This window comes from Canis aureus, chromosome 13 (assembly GCF_053574225.1).
Source record: "Canis aureus isolate CA01 chromosome 13, VMU_Caureus_v.1.0, whole genome shotgun sequence".
NCBI lineage: Eukaryota > Metazoa > Chordata > Mammalia > Carnivora > Canidae > Canis > Canis aureus.
Genome location: NC_135623.1, coordinates 23,516,457 through 23,531,082, shown reverse-complemented (window position 1 = coordinate 23,531,082; position 14,626 = coordinate 23,516,457). Strand labels below are relative to the sequence as shown.

Here is a 14,626-nt window from a genome sequence, read left to right as displayed (position 1 = left end):
ACCCACCTCCCAGGAGCCTTCACGGGGCTGTTCGGAAGTCCTGACCCCATTACTGCCGCCTCCACTTAGCGCATTATCAGGACTGCGGGTCAGGATCCTTCTGCCAGATTTCTGTTTGAGTATCAGTATCGTCTGAGGCAATTAATGTGATTTAATATCAAAAGGGATCATCAGAATCACGTTTATAAGGCACGTACCTTTTTATGTTTGTATTTCTTTAATGCCATAATTAAAATACTGGGATGGGAGGGGCTGCAGTTGGATTGAAACAAACCAGTTACCAGCTGGGCCAGTCCCAGTCCCCCCACAGGCAGCAGAGATTCAGGCCCAGACCCAGGCACCGCGGGCCTTGTGCCATCCCGCAAGCAGCCCCTGCCCCAGAGCAGCCCACACCGCCAAACCACGGCCTCCTCCTGGGCCAGGGAAGCACTCAGAAGCCCAGAGAGAGCAGTGCATCTGGTTGGTGGGACCCTTTTGGCACCAGCAGCGGATACACAGAGCCACTGCTAAGGGTCTCAAGGCCCCCAGCACGGAGAGCCCCCGGGGTTCTGGAAGGCGGCCCACTGGCCGGTGGGACCAGGGTGACTACAGAGGCAGCTGACAGCTGGTGACATTGCTAGGCCTTTGTCTGTGCCCTGCCACCAGAGCACAGGCCTGTCGGGCCCTCCAGGGGCGGGGTCCCTCTCTCTGTGCCAAGCAGATTTGGTAAAGCTAATGTCAGTCCCAGCAGAAGAAAGAAAAGGAAAGACCACAGGCTACCAGAGGGTGCAGGTCCCAGGACGACACCTCTCAGGTCAGGCACAGGTCTTCTTTTGCTCCCTGGGACCCCAGAGGATATGTGCACCCTTGTCCTGGGCAGGGTGAGATGGTGGAGGGAGCAAAGAGATAGAAGCAGCACTCCTGCCCAGCCCTGCCACTCCCTGATGGCTGGCAGAGGGAGCCATAAACCAGGGGAAGTCCCCGCAAGACTGCTTTCTCCAGCAGCTTTGTAAAGCAGTGTGCTGCGGAGGAGTCTGCGGATCCATAGAGGGGGCCCTGGGAGGCAGGGTTCTAGGTCCCCATCCCCTTGCCTACAGTAGGCTCTGTGTCAGATTTTGTTTAGAAGAAAGGAAGGGAGGGAGGGAGAGAGGGAGAGAAAGGGAAAGAAAAGAAAGGAAGAGAAAAGGGAAGAAGAAAAACTTTCAAAGCCATCGTTTTCAATTATAAAAATTGCTTCCTTCTTTGATCTTAAGCTGAAGGAGAGGGCCCAGGCCAGGACCAGGCAAGGTGTCAGGCAGGAGAAACGAGAGTGGGCACTGTCTGTCTAAACCCAGTTTATCCTGCCCCCGCCTCCCTTACTGGGAGACCTTGGGGAAAGTCCTCAGCCTCCCCAGGAGCCTCCTTCCCTATCCGTAAAATGGGGAAGGAAGTACCAACCTCAGCAAGTTACTCCAGGGATTAAATAAGATGACTAATGTAAAGCATGAGGTACTGGTCTCTGGTCATTACGAACAGGTGCTCTGAAAATGCTCTCTCCCTTCTGGTCCTCTCACCTAAAGACCTACTCGAGAACCAAGGCAGAAGTCAGAGGGAAAGCCTGGAAGGCCATCCCAGCAAAGACCAGGGCTGCCCGTGGGCTGGGGACATGGGAGGGAGGAATTGCACAACTGCTCCCAGACTCCCTAGCTGGTGGCCTGGGGGCCTGGTGCCTTGCTGTGTCGGTAAGAACCTGCCTCTGCAGGTGCCAAGGTGCTGGCACTTCAGTCCAAAAAGGCCAAGGAAGGCCAGGGCAGAAACACAGAAAATGAGGTCACTGTCTCATTTATTTATTCAGAGAGGAGCGCAGGGCCTCCCCACTCGTTCTCCAGCACGCTTGCAGATACGAAAGTAAGAGTTGCTTTGAATACAAACAACCAGGACCCACACTTTATTCATTCAGGAGACAATTTTGAGGGCTTCTTAGAAGCCAGGCTCCACGCTAGCCAAGGAAGATTCTGAGATGAATGTGACAGCATGCCTACCCTCAACAGTTCACGGTAGGAAACTTCAACCAGATACAATCACGGCTCAGTACAGTCTGTCCAGCGCTGTGGGCACGTTGCAGAGGCGGGCTTCAGTGAAGGCAAGAGGCATTTGAGTTGGGCCTTGAAGTGGAAGTAGAGGTGATCAGAGAGCAAGTGGAGAAAGAAGCTTCCAGGCAGAGAGACCACCTGAGAATGGGCAGAGAGGGAAGAGTGAGGCTTCTGGGGTGTCTGGGGACCCTCCTGGGTCCACAGACCTTCCTTTATTGCAGAGCTCCAGAAGGGAAGCAAGGAAAAAAAGTCCTGCTGGTAAGTAAGGAATTTAGGGTCACTTGAGGGAGCTTTCCTTGCCACACCAAGAAGCATAAGGGTTATCTTACAAGCAGGTGCCGCCCAAGGTGGAAGCAGGTAGGGGTGTTCTCTGTTTTGAGATCACCTCAGTTGGCAGGGCGGAAAGGCTGGTGGGGAAAGGCTGGTGGTGGGAAACCCCATGGGAAGATGGCTGCCCGTTAGGGGGAGACAAGGAGGCCTTGGATGGGCCTAAGGCCTTGAAAGGGGCTAAGCTGTGCCCTCAAAGGCAATTCAGAGGGGAAATGATGACATGTCAAGTCGGACGTGAGAGGAAGGTTGAAAGAGGAGCAGAGAGATGCCTCATCTGTGCAGTTAGGCAGGTGGCGGTCCCACCAACTGTGGGGTCCAGAAAGAGGCCACTGATGCAGGGCTTTCAAGGTCACGGGGTAAACAGGCTGCCTGCATTTTCCATGCTGCCAGCCTCTGCCATATTCTTGAAGGTGTCAACACAGGGAAGGCCAGTAGGGGGTGCTAGAGGCATTCTCTTCCTTCTCCCTTCTGGGCAGAAGGCTCTGTCTCCACCTGGTTCCAGCCTCTCCTCAAAAGGCAGTCCTGGACAGCTCAGTGTTGCCCCTTTGTTTAGAAGATTTTCTATGGAAGTGGACTTCAGCATCCCTCCAGCCAGTCATACCCCAAGACCTGGCACTTGATGGCCCCCAGGTCAGGTCACATTTTTCCTACAGCAGAGGAGCTGGGTGGAGGGCTGGAGGATTGGAGGGGTTTTTATAGATGGTCCTGACCAAGGAGGGACCAGGAACAGAAGACTCAGCACACGGTCACGTCCACATTTTAAGCTTACACAGCTTCCCAAAGCACATGAGTTGATCTCAGGGTGACCCCTGGACTTCTCAGAACATAGACCACTCCCGAAAGCACGCTTGAGGAAGCCAAACTTGTTCTTCTGGGGGGCTTCCATGGCCATCCAAATACCATGTGAGATGTTGGAATGGGGTGACGTCAATGAGAGGTGGAACGTAGAGTCTGGGAGGCAACAGTCCTAGAGGAACAAGCACTTGGAGCAGACACAACCAGATTCAAATCCTGGCTCTACCTCACCGCACTGCCTTGGCCTCAGTTTTCTCCTGTGGAAATGAATCTAATAATGCCTTCTTCTGTCATAAGGTTGTCGTGGAATTAAATGAGTTATTGTATGTAAAATATCTGATGTGATACAGGGATCCAATCAATTCTTGAAGTTATGATTACTCTTGTCATCGTCATCATCATCATCAAGCATTGACTGCCTCAAATTGTGTTTGTTCCCCCTTGGTTCCAGGCCTGAAACATTCTTCCCTGTGCCCCACTACCCCAGGAAGCCTTTCTCACACTGGGTGTGGGCCTCTCTTCAGACTCTCATGGCACCTCTAAGCACTGGATCCAAGCTGGACCTCCCATGTCCAACACAGTGACCAGTGCATAGTAGGCTCTTAGGAACTGGTCCTTAGATGATTTTTATGCATGAGTGAGTGAATGGATGGATGAACAAATGGATGAACAGAACCAGGAACCGGGCTGCATTAAGTCATGGGTCTCGATCACACTCTAATAGGGACCATGGCATGTCCTGGAGGCCCATTTAGGTGGCAGGCATCATGGAAGTGACCAACGCAGGCGGTGGAGTTAAAAAGTACCAGAAGCCTGAAGTCCCAGTCATGGTAGCAGGATTGTCAAGTGTGGAGGCTTGGGGAGACACCAAGGCAAGGGCTCCACCTGGGGTCATTAGGGCAGTAGAGAGGAGAGATGCTGAGCGCTGGTGATGTATCACAGCAGGAAAGGTAAATTCAGACCCAAAACTGATGGGATTTAGTGACAGGATGGATGGAGATGACCAAGAAGGTCCTCATGATATGGCCAGAGAGGACTGGGCAATGGTACCTTCAGTCTCTAATCTTCATTCTGATTATTGTTATTTGAATTGAATGAGACAAGAGAAGGGAAGTTAAGTGATGCCCGTGAAGAGGAGGAGTGGAGAGAGCCCCTGAGCCAGAGCCAGTTTGCCCAAGTTCCCTGCGGCCCTCTCAAGTCTCCCTTCGCTCTCATCTCCCCCATCGACCTTTACCCCCTTTTTTATAATTTCCTTGTTAGTAAGAATCTCATCCTTTTCAGCTTGATATCTACTGCATTAGTTATTCATTTGCTATCCATTTCACAAATATTTATTGAGCGCTTCTTACATGCAGGGCAGAGTCCAAGGTCTTAGAACGAAATGCATACATATTTAATTGAGCATGTCATGATTGAAAGTCAGTGTGGAGAGGTTTTGGGGGAGGAGACGCGGTGAGTTTTGCTGGAGAGCATTTGGAAAGGAAACGTGGGAGATTCATCACTAAGGCCTGGGCTGGTTAAAAGAGTAAAAGATCCCATGGAGAAATCTGCTGACTTTATAGAAAAAAAAAGGCACAAAGCCCAGCCTGAAAACAAGGGATCAGCAATAATTGGGCATTTCACCCAAGAGGAGAGAATTTTTTTTTTTTTTAATGAGGAATACTGAAATTAGGTGATGTACTGAAAATCTGAAGGTATATCTGACCTGCTCAGAGAAAGAGGCTCTGGAGGAAAAGAATATGTTAGTGTCTCCAGTTCATGCACTGCTCCCACCCAGCCCCTATAGGCATGTCCTTGTAACAGAGAAGTGGTTGTTGTGGCTCGTGGACAATAGTGCTTGGGATCACCCTGTTCTCTGGGTTGACTCCATGCTTCCCACTATGGAGAGAGTGTCCCAAGTGGTGGTTGTCCCTAGCACAGGTCTGTTTTATGTAGATTTGGCCTGCATTTGCCTTTTTGGGTACTCTGACCTTCAAGGACTTTGCTATCAATGAAAAGGAAGGCAGAGATTTGAGGTGTGGGAAGGGAAAAGAGAAGCGACTGCATGGTTCCAGGTGCAGAGCTCCCACCATAGGGCCCCCAGCAGACTCTTCATCCTCATTCCTCTGTACCTGCCTCTCACTTTGTGTCTGGTGATACAGAACTGCAGCAAGTCTTCCCTGACACTAGCCATGTCCTACTTCTGTGTCTTTCTCTTGTTCCAGTTGTGTGCGATCCCCATACCCTCTCCTTGGTAACTCCTTGCAACTTCAGCCAGGGATCAATCCCTAGGAATCCACCCTGGTCATTCAGTCAGGGCTAAGTGCCTTTCATCTGTGCCCCACTCCTCCATTACAGCAAGGTGGCTGCCATGCTTAATTACACCCAGATCCCCCACTAAATCCTAAACTCTTCAAGAGCAGAGGCCAGGTCTTACTTTCGTTATACCTTAGGATCAGCACAGTGGCTGGCCCATAGTAAGTACTCAAGTAAATATTGGATGGATGGATGGATGGATGGATGGATGGATGGATGGATGGATGGATATTTGTCAAACACAAGAAAAGTGAACTGTCAATGGATATAGCAAATGTTCAGTATTTGTTTGTTTTCTGTGCTCCTCACTAAACAGTACGCTGAATGCAAAAACCATTTCTTATTTCTGTCTATATCCCAGGGCCATAGCAGATACCATATAAATGTAGGTTCAACAAATGAATAGGAAAAATGAATAAAGGATAGTACAGTACTTAAGAGCTCAGAGCTCTGGAGCTGGACTGTCAGAGTCAGAATCCTGACTCTGCCACTTGCTATCTATGTAATTTGGGCAAGTTATATAACCTTTCTATGCCTCAGTTTCCTCTTCTATAAAATTGTAATTATAATAGAATTTCCTCATAGTATATTATGATACTTCAATGCATTCAATTCATATGAAGTGCTTAGAAAAGCATTGTTGTTGATGCTGGAAAGGCTCTAGATGCTTGGGAATGGTACACACTGTCTGTATCTTATATTGCCAGAGTCCACCTGAAGGTAAGTCAGCTGGTACCTCAAGAGACTGATCCACAAGCTAGGATAAGGGCTCATACTCTGGTAGAGTAATCTGGGTTCAGGCCCAACCCTGTCTGTTCCATACATCCTCAGCCCCAGGCCAGGGCAGGCCCTGTGCCTACGGATCACTCACCCCTCCATGCTCACCCTCTCTTCCTTCTTCTCTACAGGAAAATGTCTCCCTGATCAAGGAGATTAATGAGCTCCGCAGGGAGTTGAAGTTCACTCGCTCCCAAGTCTACGACCTTGAAGCAGCTCTGAAACTGACCAAGAAAATCCGACCACAAGATGTTCCAGAGACAGGTAATGTCACCAGTGGCCAAAGGGGATGAGCATTGGGATCAAGGGACCAATGGGAGCCACAAACAAGTCTTCCTTTGGCTTCCAAGTCTGCCTCTCCCCAGAGTCCTGTATCAGGCCACATCTACCCGATGGCCTTCTGGGAACCTCTTCATGCTGTTCCCCATGCCATCCAAAGGATCTGTGAGGCCCTTGCCACATTCAAGCATGTGAGACCAAAATCCTTGAGGTTATCTCTGACTTTAAAATTCAGAATCTTTCCAGTTTTAGAAAGAACTTACTATATACCGCATATTACATAACATCCCTAGAGGAGTCTGAGGCAGGGCCCCGAAATCAAACACATTCGTATTTCTGTAGTGAAACATGAATATTCACACTGAACTTCATAAATTTTAAAATGCTTCACATTTTTAGGGCTTTTGGCACTTTAGAATTGAAGATAAGGGATTGTGGACCAGTGCGATTAAAATAAAGACAAAAAGAAAGATTAGAAATATTCAAATGGAAAGAGGAAAGAATGACATTAGAGATATTAAATGAGTTAATTACTACAATTATCCTAAATTTCCTCTGAATTTCTGACAGCCAGGGCAAAAAGAGAAACAGAAATATGATAGTTTACATAGTCCTCATTTATGGGAAGAGGAAAACTTGGAGTTGTTTTTTTTTTTTTTTTTTTTTTTTTTTTTCCCGAGGAAACAAACCTTTCCCTGGCACTATATTTTGTAAAAAACTTAACACACGGATCTTTATGAAAAAGGATGTTGAATAACACAGTGGGCAGCCTTTAACTGTATGTCTTCAGACAATTAAAAAACATTCTTCAGGTATCCATTTCTTATTTGGATGGTCAATAAAGACAGAATATAAGGTATTTCCATGGAAAATTAAGTCAGTGTGGTTTGAGTATATTGTTTTCTTGGGTTTACATTCAGGAATAGAGCTTAGAAACCTCAATGAATGGAAACCTGCCATGGCTGTGGCCTGAGTCTTTCCAATATCAGTACTATGGTCACTTAAGAGGTTATCACTGGGTGAAAGTGACTGAAGTATATGCAGGAACTCTGTACTATTTTCATAATTTCTTGAGAGTCTTAAACTATTACAGATTTATACATATAATTGTATTGTCTCATCTGCCCTTTTCGTTAGAGTTGAGGAGAAGTTGAAACAAGAGTAAACTCTCTGAGTAGTACCGGAAGAGGCAATATTCCATCTAAAGAACTGACATAAGAGCCGAGTATGTGTTATGAAGATTGAGATGCTTGACTTATTGGAGATGAAAGTAAAGCATAGATGTGCCTGTGAACAACTGCAAAGCCTCTCTTTAAAAAATATTTCAAATATGCCCAAATATCCTAGCAAATATCATTGAGACCTCCTCAGGATACTGTATGATATAGCCAAGTTCTTCCTACTAATATTATTGAAAATTTCAGACATATACAAAAAATGAGAGAAAAACCTAATGAATTCCCATGAATCCATTCCCTGACTTCAACAAGTATCAGTTCCTGTCACTCTTGCTTCATCAGTATCCACAGTCCCCAGTTCTTTCCTCTCCCATCACCATGGATTATTTTGAAACAAACTTAACATCAGATCATTTGTGTGGTATAGTTTTACTCAAGGAAGATTTCATTTATAACAGTTGAAGACAAGTATTACCAACTGTCTGTTTGATCATGAAGAACCTAGGTCTGACTTTTAATTTTGAACAGGGGGCCACCAAGACAAGTTAGCTCAAAATATACATCCTCAAGTTGTTTAAAATTGACCAATTCAATTGGTTTTTAAGAAGTCTTTATATGGGGGCACCTGGGTGGCTCAGTCAGTTATGCATCTGACTCTTGATTCCAGCTCAGGTCATGATTTCAGGATCATCAAGCCCTGTGTTGGACTCCGTGTTCAGCAGGGAGTCTGCTTGAGATTCTCTCCCTTTGCCCCTTCCCAACCTGAGAAAATAAATAAATTTTTTTTTAAAAAAGAATTTTTTAAATTTTTATTTATTTATGATAGTCACACACACACACACAGAGTAAGAGAGAGAGAGAGAGAGAGAGGCAGAGACATAGGTAGAGGGAGAAGCAGGCTCCATGCACTGGGAGCCCGATGTGGGATTCGATCCCGGGTCTCCAGGATCGCGCCCTGGGCCAAAGGCAGGCACTAAACCGCTGTACCACCCAGGGATCCCTAAAAAAAGAATTCTTTATCTGAACAGCACAGGTTGCCATCCCCAAACCACTGAAAATAAATAAATATTTTTTTAAAAAAAGAATTCTTTATCAGGTTGCCATCCCCAAACCACTGAAAATAAATATTTTTTTTAAAAAAAGAATTCTTTATCTGAACAGCACAGGTTGTCATCCCCAAACCACTATTTTAGTTTTAGCAGCATTTAAGTTTTCATTCACATAACAATTAACTAACAGGTCTAATAGACACACCTGCATATTTTTCAATTACTAAAACCATATAATTAGAACTTCTAAATAAAGATGGCTAATTAGAAGCCTACTAAAATGGCATAAATAAACCATATGATCAAAGAAAACACGAAAAAGACACAAAATTTTGAAAGCTGGAAAACAGATAAGTGGTAACTGACTCCATAGACTCCTAAGGCAGGAGTGGGGAACCTAGAAGAAACCTAATGTACATTACAGAACCTTCCCAAGTCTCTGGAATTAGCAGAAGAACATATCTCAGGAAGTAGGGGTGAAGGTGGGGCTGAAAACAATGGAAAGACTTTAAGAAGGTGTTAGATTTACCTACTAACCAATACAATGGCTAAAAATAGATGGATCAAGTCCATCATCATGGAATATCCAAAGACCAGAGAACAAAGGAAAAATCCTTCAAACTTCTGAAAATAGGGAGAAATTTCATGCAAAAGACCAAAAAATCCCAATTGCAGGATACAAAATCAATAGACAAAAATAAGTTACATTTTTATATACTAACAATGAACACTTTAAAAACTAAATTAAGAAAACAATTGCATTTATAATAACATCAAAAAGAAGAAATACTCAGGAATAAATTTACCCAAGCTGGCAAAAGACTTGTACATTGAAAACTATAAAACATTGCTGAAAAAATTAAGATACCAATAAATGGAAAACATCTTATGTTTAGAAGACAATACTGTTAAGATGTCAATACTACCCAAAACAATCTACTAATAGTACAATCCCTATGAAAATCTCAATGATTTTTTGTGGAAATAGAAAATACATCCTCAAATTCATGTGGAATCTCAAGGTATCCCAGTCAAAACAACGTTGGAAAAGAAGAACAAAATTGGAGGTCTCACACTTCCTGATTTCAAAACTTAATGCAAAGCTATAGTAATTGAAACAGTGTGGTACTGATATAAAGAGAGATATACAGACCAATGGAATTGAGTAGAAAGGCCAGAAATAAACCTGCATATATATGGTCAAATAATTTTCTTTCTTTTTTTTTTTTTTTCAAATGATTTTCAACATGGGTGCCAAGACCACTCAATGGGGAAAGGACAATCTTTTCAGTAAATGGTGCTGGGAAAACAGGATACCCATATACAAAAGAATGAAGTTGGACCATACCTCATATACAAAAATTAACTCAAAATGGATCAAGGACCTAAATGTCAGAGCTAAAACTATAAAACTCATAGAAGAAATATAGGAGAAAAGCTTCATGACATTCGATATGGCAATGATTTCTTAGGTATGGCATCAAAACCACAGGCAACAAAAGGAAAAATAAATAAATTGGACTACATCAAAATTTAAAACTTTCATACATCAAAGGACACTTTAAGCAAGAGTGAAAAAGCAATCCATACAATGGGAGGAAAATATTGGCACATCATATATTTGATAAAGAACTGAGATCCAGAATGAATAAAAAATTCCTGCAACTCAACAGCAACCAAAAAAAATTTTTTTTTGATGAGCAAAAGACTTAAATAGACATTTATCCAAAGAAAATACACAAATGTCTAATATGCATATGAAAAAAATTCTGAGCAGAAATCATTAGATATACGCAATTTTTGTTTGTTTTGAGGGAGAGTGTGCACATATGTGTGCATATGCACACAAGAGGAGGAGAAGGAGCAGAGGGAGAGGGAGGGACAGAGAGAATGCCCAGCGCAGAGTCCAGCACAGAGCTTGGTCTCATGACCCTGAGATCATGACCTGGAGCCAAAATCAAGTCAGATGCTTAAATGACTGAGCCACCGAGGCACCCCAGAAATATGCACACTGAAACGATAGCAAGATACTACCTCATGCCCATTATGATGACTATTATCAAACAACAACAACAACAAAAACTACAAGTGTTGGTAAAGATGTAGACAGGGAAAGGAAGGGAAAGAAGGAAGGAAGAAGGAAACAATGGAGTCAGATCAAGATAAAATAAATTGGGAAACTATAAGCTAACTAGAGAGGAAAACCTACCTTACAGAGGGAGATAGTGAGATAAATATCTGTCTGTCTTAGCTCTGGATGAAGGAAAGAAAAAACAAACAAGAGAAAAGATCTCTCCCTGAGAACTGCTAACTGAAAGCCCATACTCAGGCAGGTTCAAGTCCAGAATTTACACTTAATTTGTGGCTCAAAGAAACCTTGGCTGAAGATTTAGTTTAACTAGTAGTATCTCTGGGTCCCAAGCAGAAGCAAATGCAAATTTCCTATCGAAGAACACATTTTAAGAATGTTGTCAAAGAATTCCTATAGATAATATCCTAAGGAACATGAACTCACAATCAAAAATCACTAAATCCAGGAGGAAACCTACTACTATCTACTACTGTTTTGTTACTACTAAATAACAATATTTAATATGTTTAAAGAAATAAAAGAGAAATTTGAAAACAAGGCAAAATAAGAGTCTCCCAAAATTGGCTAAGTATATTTGAAAAAAGAACCCAAAATATTCCTAGAAATGAAAACCATAAATTGCAATTAGATTCAATGGACAGACTGAACAATAGGTTAGATGTATCTGAAAGGAGACTTTGTGAACTAAAAGAACAAAGAAATTTCCCAGATTGCAGCCCAGAGGGACAAAGGTATAATAAACGACAAAGAAGATGGAATGGGAAAACCTAACTCATATCTAACTGAAGCTTGAGAAAAAGAGGATGAGGAGAGGCAACATTATGATAAAGAATAGCTGAAAGTTTTTCAGAATTGACGAAAGATGACAATCATCAGGTCTAGGAAGCCGGTGGATCTCAAGTAGGATAAATAAAAAGAAATCTATATCGAAACTACAGAACACCAAAGACAGAGATGTTAAAAGCAACCAGGGAACAGATAGATTGCACATAGAGGAATAACAAGTCAGCTGATACCTAACTTCCCAAGAGCAACAGTATAAACCATGTAGAAATTATGAAATAGTGTCTTTCTGAGTGCTAAGAGGTAATAACTGTCGCTTAGAGTTATGTAACCAGTGAAACACATGAAAAAATTTTCTTATAAACAAAAACTGGGAGAATTTTTCACCAAGAAAATCTCATTTAAGGAAATTTTAAAGAATATATATCAGGAAGAAAAATTATTCCAGAGGGAAAGTCTTAATGCAAGAAGAAACAATGTGTGAGGAAAAAGCAAATATGTAGAATCTAAACAACTGTATAAGCCAATACAAAAAAAAAAAAAAATGTCTAAAGTGTGGACTCAAATACCAAGACAGAGTTAAAATACTGAGCATTTAACCAGGGGACTCAGAGCTAAAGCATTCTAAGTCTTGTATTGTTTAGCCAGAAGGTAAAAATATTGATTTACTTTACACTCTTTTAAATTAAATATGCTTGTTAAACTTTTTAGGATAACTATTAAGAAAGAAAGAGTGTATACACCTTCCAGACGAGTAAAGGGGAAAACCCTCTAAATTCTGAAAAGACCAAAAAAGAAAAGGAAAAAGTGACACAAACATAAAATGCAAATAAAACAGTAGAAATTAATGCAAATGTATTAGTAATCATATTCTTATTTCCCATCATTTAAAATCAGAACTCAGGCGCCCCTGGATGGCTCAGTCGGTTAAGCACCTTCGGCTCTGGTCATGATCTCAGGGTCCTGCTTCTCCCTCTCCCTCTGCAGCTCCCCCAATTGTGCTCTCTCTCTCTCTCTCTCTCTCTCAAACAAACAAACAAACAAACAAACACACTCTTTAAAAAATAAAAGAAAAACAGAACTTAATCTCCCAAAAGAAGCTTGTGGGCAGGATGTGGAGAGATTGCCCAGTTCTGGCAGATGGCAGGATCAGAGCAGAGTACGGACCAATAGGACACGGAGGTAGGGGGTGGGCTGGGGCATGGAGGAGAGAACTGACAAGGGAGAGACAACAGCCAAGGGGCCATGAGGAGAGAACTGACATGGCACAGCCATGGAGAAAAGGACAGGACGGTTTATATACCACAGCACACGGTAGAAGGACCATCAAAGGGAGGACCCTATAAGACAGAACCAAACTCTGATGAGCTGGCAGGTCATTATCAAAGGGATGAGAAAAAATTGGAGCAGTGAAGAGAAGAAACAGGAAAAGCCTAGCCCATACCCTCAAGATGCTCAGACCAAGGAAGGAGAAAGACGGGGAAAACAAGTGCCAAAGCCCCACATTGGGCCCACTGGCCCATCTTCTGTGTGAACTGGTCTCAGGAAGCAGAGCTGCACCCTTAAGAACATTCATGGACAGTGTCACCCAGGCCAGGGATGTTTCAGGAGACAACTGCTTCTGGAGGTCAGCCACCAGCCAGCAGCTGTGTCAACCCTGAGCTTTCTTATAGTTCTGCAGTATCTGACTTCCCTATTCCTTGCATGTTAGGATACTCTGCATCCAGGACATCCCAGTCCATTGACTTCACCCATGGATTGCAGAGCTGAGGGGACCTTAAAGCCACAATCTGCATCAAGATGCTTATAGCACCTGGTGAAGCACCGAGGGGTTGGTATGGCCAGCGGCAGGGCAGAAGATGGAAAATTTTGAGTGCTGGAATATTTCCAGGTTCAGTCTAGTATGGACCTTTAGGACCGTGGCCTCATAAACACAGGTTGGATCTCCCTGGGCAATGAGACAATAATTGGATAAGTGTAAAGGCCAATGGGGAGGGCACTAAGTTTAGTCCAAAGACTATGCTGGTAACCAGGAAAGAGGAAGTAGCTAAGGGAGCAGGTGGAAAAGCAAACAGAAACTGGGCAGAGGCATGTGACACTGGTGGATGGGCTTTTAGGCTTGGGAATGCTGTACCTTCCCAGGGCCAGGCCACAGCTTGACAGAGAGGATGGTTATCAGGGGCAACCAATAGCAGCAGGAGGATGAAGGGTCAAGAGCTAGAGAAAGAAGAAACACTAAAAGATCAAAAGCCTAGAAATTGCCAAAAAGAAGAAGAGTAGAGGAGCATAGGCAAGAAGAGAAGGGTCTAGACTTCCCTTAGGAAGAGTAGGATGTCAGTCAATCTGAATGCTGGTCCCATCTTCAGACCAATTAGAAGCCTAGGGCAAGGCTGGCCACTGGGCATTGCTGACAACTTCCTCCTTGCAATACTCTCTTCCTTGGCTTCCAACATGTGGTCTTTTCTAGAGTTAACTTCTGATATACAGGGAAGAGATTGGGAGTGGGTAGGGAAGAGACCCCTCTTCTCCTGAGAGAAGCTTGACTGGGAGTTGAAGACACAGATTGGCAGCCAAGTGGTGGTAATGTCATCTGTGAGGAGTGGAGGAGAGGATGGATTTGGCAATAATTTCTTAAATGGGACACCAAAAGCAGAGGCAACAAAAGGAAAAATTGACTACACAAAAAACTGAAAACTCACGTGCATCAAAGGACACAACCAAGAGTAAAAGAGCAGCCTGTGGGATGGGAGAAAATATTTGCAAATCATATACGTGATAAGGAGTTAATGTCTAGAATATGTAACAAACTCCTACAGCTCAACAGTAACAACGAAACAACCAGATTTAAAAATGGACAAAGGGCTTGAACAGACATGTCTCCAAAGAAGATACACAAATGACCAACAAGCACATGAAAAGACACTCAACATCACTAATCATCAGGAAAATGAAATCAAAATCACAATGAGATACCACCTCACAGGAATTAGGATGGCT

At 43.5% G+C, this 14,626-nt stretch overlaps 1 protein-coding gene across 3 annotated transcripts in view; it reads left to right on the top strand.

The window, feature by feature from the left end:
- Positions 1–14,626, top strand: part of CFAP57 (cilia and flagella associated protein 57) — a 73,527-nt gene that overhangs the window by 56,814 nt on the left and 2,087 nt on the right. For all 3 annotated transcript variants that reach the window (XM_077845386.1, XM_077845385.1, XM_077845387.1), the window contains one exon: positions 6,380–6,512. In XM_077845386.1, coding sequence (XP_077701512.1) covers positions 6,380–6,512 — 133 coding nt within the window. The remainder of the gene's footprint in view (positions 1–6,379; positions 6,513–14,626) is intronic.